At 46.1% G+C, this 6741-nt stretch overlaps 1 protein-coding gene across 1 annotated transcript; it reads right to left on the bottom strand.

The window, feature by feature from the left end:
- Positions 1 to 947: 947 nt before the first annotated feature.
- LAMTOR5 (late endosomal/lysosomal adaptor, MAPK and MTOR activator 5) lies at positions 948 to 5275 on the bottom strand. The gene is made up of 4 exons (XM_036272879.1): positions 5151 to 5275; positions 4277 to 4338; positions 2158 to 2275; positions 948 to 1245 (listed from the first exon to the last, which is right to left on the bottom strand). Exons 1-4 carry the CDS (start codon positions 5183 to 5185, stop codon positions 1185 to 1187), a joined length of 276 nt encoding a protein of 91 aa, XP_036128772.1. The 5' UTR covers positions 5186 to 5275; the 3' UTR covers positions 948 to 1184.
- Positions 5276 to 6741: the final 1466 nt, after the last annotated feature.

Consider the following 6741-nt stretch of genomic DNA (forward strand, 5'->3'; position numbering starts at 1 on the left):
TCAATTGGCCACCTCCTGCACGCCCCGCACTGGGAACTAGGCCCACAACCTAGGCATGTGTCCTGACCAGGAATTGAACCAGTGACCATTTGGTGCATGGGTCGACGCTCAACCACTGAGCCACACCAGCTGGGCAAGGAAAATTTTTTATACTGTCAAATATTAAATTGCTAAAAAGCAACAGAAGTTGCAAATTCAACAAAATGAGGTCTTTCATGCCTGCTTGGGCACCATTGTGTTGAGAATTATGAGGGTTATAAAGAAGATAATGTTCTGTACTTTCTTTCTTTTTTTTAATCCTCACCTGAGGACATTTTCCATTTTTTGTTCAGATAGCGTGGGAGGGAGAGAGAGGAAGAGAGAGAGAGAGAGAAACATCGACATGAAAGGGACACATTGAGTGGCTGCCTCCCACACGACCCAACCAGGGCCAGGGACAAACTGCAACCAAGGTATGTGCCCCCAGTGGCAACCAAACCCAGGTCTCTCTGGTCTGCAGGCTGATGATGCTCCAACCACTGAGCCAAACTGGCTAGGGCTATACTTTCAAATGGTTGAATGTTTTCTAGCCAACTTCCATAGTGGTCTGGATATTAAGAGTACTGGCTCTACCCAGCTGGCATGGCTCAGTGGTTGAGCCTTGATCCATGCACCAAGAGGCTGCCAGTTCAATTCTCAGCGAGGGCACATGCCCAGGTTGTGGGCCCAATCTCCAGGTGGGGCGCGCAGGAGTTGGCCAATCAATGTTCTCTCTCATGGCCTGGTTGTTCAATTTGTTTTAAATATCCATGGACACCTCTCTGAGAATATATGTATTTCGGGAAACTTCTGAAAGAAAACAGTAATTTGGCACAGACACCTTTTAAATAATTTTCAATTTCATAATTGAAAAAATGAACATTTGATAAGAGTTTAAAGAATCCAGAAAAGATCCAAGCTTTCCTCCAACCAGATTTATTGAACATAACAGAATTCTATGTACAAAGTCACCTGGACCTGCTGCTGCAAAACAAGATCCTTTCTTACTAACATTTTGATGTCAAAAGCAACTTACCCTAAAATTAAATCAGAGGTGCCCAAAGCACGGTGAATAGCCTAACCACCGACACGTTAGCAGTGTGTGAGACAATTAACACAGACAGGCTGAGCCCCTGTGACGGCTGCTGGGGAACTGCTGCGAGATGTCAGGAGGCCATTTTGTGCACTGCCACTGTGATGCCATCGTGTTTCTGGATCATAATGTTCCTGAAAGGCAAAGCGGAAGATCTTCAGTCAGATGGTCCAGGCGGGTGGCAGTGTGAGATTAATGATGCAGTTTGGTTTAGGAACAAAAAATATATTTATTGTTTTTCTGTGTATAAAGGCAATACATGAACACAACAAAACATTTGGAAAGCACAGAAAGTATAAACTACAAAAATGAAATGAATCCTACAACCCTACCACTCAGAGACAACCACTATTAATATTTTCCTGGTTTTATCTGTATGTATACTAGTATACATTTTTTCTCTTTTTACAAAACTGTGATGATATTGTACATAGTTTGTATGCTGCTTGTGTCACAGTTATTCTGAGCACACTCACTTGGAATATCTTTAGTATTTCTATTACTACAGAAGTACTTACTGTTCTTTGATTGGTCTTCCCCTATTTTACTTTTTAAAAAATTTTTTATCCTTACCTGTGGACATTTTTGCATTTATCTTCAGACAGAGTGGGAGGGGGAGAGAGAAGAAGAGAGAGAGAGACAGCGACACGAGAGATGCATCAACTGGTTGCCACCCACACAACCCCAACCGGGGCCGGAGACAAACTGCAACCCAGGCACGGAACCGAACCCGGGACACTCTGGTCTGCAGGCCAACGCTCTAACCGCTGAGCCAAACTGGCCAGGGCTACTTTCTTTGTCTTGATAGACCGATAGTTCATGACAATTCTTCCTCTTCATTTACATGTCACTGGTCTAAAAGCCCTCTAGCTTCAGAGATCAACCTATCTTCACCTCCGGTCCAAAGGGTGACCAAAGGTTGAAGAACGTCCTTAAAGCCCTCTGAATGAAGAATCACTGAGGAACACTGGGCAGGTCCCAGTCAAGTTTCCCAGGGATTTTTCTGAAGAAAAAAGAAAGGAAGGGACCTCCTGACTTCTACTCACCCATTATCTGATTCTAGACATACCACAGGAATATCAGTGGGGTCTGAGGTTAGCTTAGCTGCTTGCTGGGCTAGAACAGATATCACCCCGGCATGCTCATCTGACAGGGTCCCACGACCTGGAAGACAGAGATATCATGTTGCCTGATTGTCCAAAAACCAGTGCAGAGCTGTAGCAGTACCTCTCATTGAATTATTCACGGAGAGTTCAGTTCATGGTCCCTTAGGTTATTTACTGACATGAAATGGTTTTGTTCTGCTGTACTCAGCTGGTTCCATCAGCAAGAAAGCCAGATATCAGTTCCTAAATCAATGAAGCCATAACACTCAATTTTCAGTCATTCCCATCACCATCTCTAAACACCTTCTTAAGCATATAAGGAAGCTGTAATTCAAGTCTATCTGAAAGTCATAAATTCATTTTATAGGAACCTTGCTGAAACCGACAAGAAATTTGGAGGTGAGATTGACAAAAAGCAGTAAGGGCAAGAGACCCGTTGAAACTAATTCCTCATAGGAAATCGGATTTCCCTTTATTGAGCTCAACCTCAAAGGATATGAAAGTCTTTACTCAGGAGTTCAGCTGTAAAGATCACCTTGACAGCATATGTGGATATTCTGTGAGCAATTAGTCCCACTAGAATAAGCTGGCTGTTTTCCAATAGCAACAGAATTGGCTTTTTATTGTTTGCGTCAGCCTGTAGATAGTAACTAAATCTTGGTTGGCAAGTACAAAAAGTAATTACTAAGTTTATGATATATTTGCATATATAAGGGCAATGTAAGCTACTGTCAGGTAACAAACATGCTACTATGGCAGAGTTGTCAGGTTCACTATTGGTATATAGAACATTAACTGAACAGACAGTGCAGTCCTTCTGGCCTTGAAGATTTCTCAAAAGAACTCATTTAGTTTTATATTTCCTTGAATTTTCATTAGTGAGCCTGGCAAGCGTACCCCGCCCCCCCCCCCTTGCCTTTTCTCTCTCAATTCACTGTGTGTGTAAAACCCTAGTTACACAGATTACCTTTCAGTCACCCTCCCAGCAACAGTTCAGAACTTGAACACTCCTGCAGTAAAGAGTAAGGAGTCCTGGGCTATTAGTTCTGATATTAATCAGCTGAATGCTTTAGTTATGTATCTCTCTGGATTTATTTCATCTGTAATTGTTACCATTTATTGAGCATTACATCTGGGTTGTGTGCTGTGTTTTACACATATTATACAATCTTATAGTATTGTGATTAAGAGGCTTTGGAGCCAGATTCAAATCCCAGCTCAACCACTTAATTTCTTTCTCTTTTTCAAAAATCCTCACCTGAGGATATGTTTTTATTGGTTTTAGAGTGAAAAGAAGGGAAAGGGAGAAACACTGATGTGAGAAACATTGATCAGGTGCCTGCGTAAGCGCCCAAACGGGGGATAAAACCAGCAATCCAGGCATATGCCCTGACAACACGCCAATCAACTGAGCCACTCCGGCCAAGGCAATCACTTAATTTCTTTATCTACCTCATGTTACGAGGGTTAAATGACTTAGTATATGTAAAGCACTTAGAATGCTGGCTGGCACACAGTAAAAGCTCAATAAATGCACTTCAATAATTATTATCATTATTAAACAACAATCCAGTAAAAAAAAAAAAGATGCTCAGAAAGGTTCTTCTGGGTCCCAGCAAACAAGAGCAGGGGGTTGAACCTGGGTGTGTCCAACTCTGAAGCCCCATTTTTACTGCTTACTCACTTATTAAGTGTACTCAGACTAAAAAATAGCATCTTGCAGGATTCACGTGAAAACTGAGATCAGGGAATGAAACCTGGCAGTGCAAGCAGACGGCACACATTCAATCACTGTAACTGCTGTCATCCTCTGAGGTCCTTCCCCAACCCACTTTTTGAAATGAGTCAAACACTATTAGTAGAAACAACTGTGTAGTGCAAGAAACATTTCTAACTTCCTAAGTACCAAGTGAAAAGTTTCAATTTTCTAACCTCATTATTTGTAGATAATCTCTATTCTCACAAAAGTAGCCAGAACGTGGCAGAATAACAGCACACCGCCTCCCAGTCAACCTCAAATGCTGTGCAACCCACCAAAGGGCAGACGGGAGACACTTACAGCCCAGGTTAAGTCCTTGCGAATCCGTGCACAGCACTCCAACAATGGATGGATTCTTCATTCTATTTCCAGGAAAAGATGATGTGAGAAAATGAAACAATTACAACAACACACAGGCATTCTAGATACCAGGCTTTGTTGTAAGTGCTTAAATCAACGTTCCTGGACCTTTCTTATCACCACCCCACCCTGAAGAGAATTAACTAGTTGAGCCAGTTTCTTTCTGGTGACAGGAAAGATTGTGTCAGGGAGCTCTGGAGGGCCACAAACATTGCCACAGCTAGGATTCTGTCGCCCTTGTTAAAAACGCACGCTGTAACACACGAACTCAAAACAACGGCCGGACACGCAAGGCCCCGGCTGCCTCCTGGAGGAGCGGGGAACCTGGGGGACGCGGCTGCGGACGGAGGTGTTTCCCTGCCCGCCTTTATTCTGAACTCTGCGTGGATATTCCTCGTTGAAAAACCGAAGGGATGGCTCTCATTTTCTTAAGCACCAAATCACTGGTTACACACGGAAGGGGCGTGTGTGTGGGGGTGTGTTTACAGGCAGGGCTCGTCTGCACAAGTGGTGCATCCTTCCCCCAAGTGAACCCATTTCCTGGACTTGCGCAGAAACACCCCAGTCCAGGGGTTCAGGACGCGCGGCTCAGGGCTCGGGCCACGGAGACTCGCGGCGGAGGGAATGTGCGGGGCCCCGGCGGAGTTTTCATTCCGGGTCACCGGTCCCTGGGGCCCCGGGAACTGCTCGCCGCCTGACCTGCCGCCTGGGGGTCGCGCGGCGTCTGCAAGCCGCCCGGCCGAGCCTCGCAGTTCGCGCCTTTGTCCCGCTCAAGTGCCCGCGCCGCGACCTCGGAAGAGGCCGCACCACTCACGTGTCCTCCAAGTGCTGCTCCAAAGTCGCCTCCATCCTGCCAGCGGCCCAGCCCGACCAGGACCCCGCCGCGCACCACTTCCTGCTCCAGCACTGGCCTCAAGCGCTCCTCGCTCTCGTGACACAAGCGGGGCGCGCCCCCGGACGGCACCTCCGAAGGGACAAACTTCACGCGCAGCCTCCGCGTTGTGTACCGGAAGCGCTCGATCGGTCCTGCCCCGCGCGCCCGAGGGGCCGATTCCCGAGCGGTGACCGGTGCTCCGGAGCCTGGCGTGCCGGCTGTTCCGCAGGGGCGAGGTCTGCAGCCGGCCCCCAGAGCGTCGGTGCCTGATCGCTCACTCGTGTCAGGGATGTAACCTTGGGATTTTGGTCCAACCGACTCTGAGACGTCGGCCAGATCTTGTATTAGTTTTCCCGTAACGCGGTGGTCAGTAAAGCAAGATCTGCCCCAGGGCGGCGCAGGGACGGAATAGACACAGGACCCCGGCGGAGGCCTCCGCAGGCCTGGCGGGGAGACGACGTGCCCAGGGCTAGAGGACGAGGTGGAGCAGGGTGAAAACCCCAGCGAGGTACAGGGGACGTGTCGGGATTTTAACAAAGACATTGGTTCTCACTGTCGCCAGGGCTCAGGACACTTTGGGAAAGAAGGTGGCATTTGAAAAGAAGAATGGGTAGGACAACTTAAAAATAACTTTAAAAGTTAATTATAAAGCAGTGTAAAAATAAAGAAAGCCACTCAATCTGTCCTGGGATGACTGTTAATCTCTTGGACAAGATCCTCTCGGCCCATCGTCTTTGCAAATATATGCTTTTAATGTTTGTTTGTTTGTTTTTCATTTTTAAGTACAATTGACATACATATGGGGCATACAGTTCTGTAGCTGTCCTTTTTCATAGAGTTTAGCATAAATGTCTTTCCGTGTTGATAAGTATTCATTTACATCGATTGTAATACAAAATATTCCACATTATAGCTGTACCTTAATTGAGTCAACCAGCCCCTTATTAATGGTGCAGTTGGGTTGCTTATAGTTTTTGCCTCTAGTTCTTCCCTAGCTGTGGTAGTGAAACTTGCAGCTTCCTTAACATTCCCGTCTTCAGTGTTGTAATTCAGGAGTTTGGAACTCCTGCTCTAGAGAAATTACTATTTTATTATTATTACTATTATTAAACTTAGGGATAACATAATATGGACCATTTAAATTTTAGAAAAGGCAGTTTAAAATTACCCTTAAAAGACAGCATTAGAAAATGTTAGGAGCCAAGGCTGAGCCGAAGTAGCTCAGTTAGGAGAGCCTTAGACTGAAAATGTTGGGAGCCAGACTGCTTCCCCCTGAAGTCCTGCGGAGGCAGCCGGCGCTGCAGTACTGCCCCCTTGTGGTCCCCGGCGTTGTAAAGTTTTGCTGGGCTCCCGCTTCCCAACCTCTAGTTTTTTAACCTACAGGGCAATGACATCCAATAGAAATATAATGTGAACCATATCCATAATTTTCAGTGGTCCGGTAACAGCAATAAAAAGTAAAATAGGTGAACCTGGCCTGTGGTTTAGTGGTTGGACACTGACCCACGCACCAAGAGGCCGCGGGTTCGAT

Source organism: Molossus molossus, unplaced genomic scaffold (assembly GCF_014108415.1).
Source record: "Molossus molossus isolate mMolMol1 unplaced genomic scaffold, mMolMol1.p scaffold_m16_p_20, whole genome shotgun sequence".
NCBI classification, from domain to species: Eukaryota; Metazoa; Chordata; class Mammalia; order Chiroptera; family Molossidae; genus Molossus; species Molossus molossus.

Coding starts and splice junctions, on each gene's coding strand:
- LAMTOR5 (XM_036272879.1), bottom strand. CDS start 5,185: ATGGAGGCGACTTTGGAGCAGCACTTGGAGGACAC. Junction 2,276..4,276: donor GCAAGGACTTAACCTGGGCT/GTAAGTGTCTCC, acceptor TCTGTCTTCCAG/GTCGTGGGACCCTGTCAGAT. Junction 1,246..2,157: donor TGTCTAGAATCAGATAATGG/GTGAGTAGAAGT, acceptor TTTGCCTTTCAG/GAACATTATGATCCAGAAAC.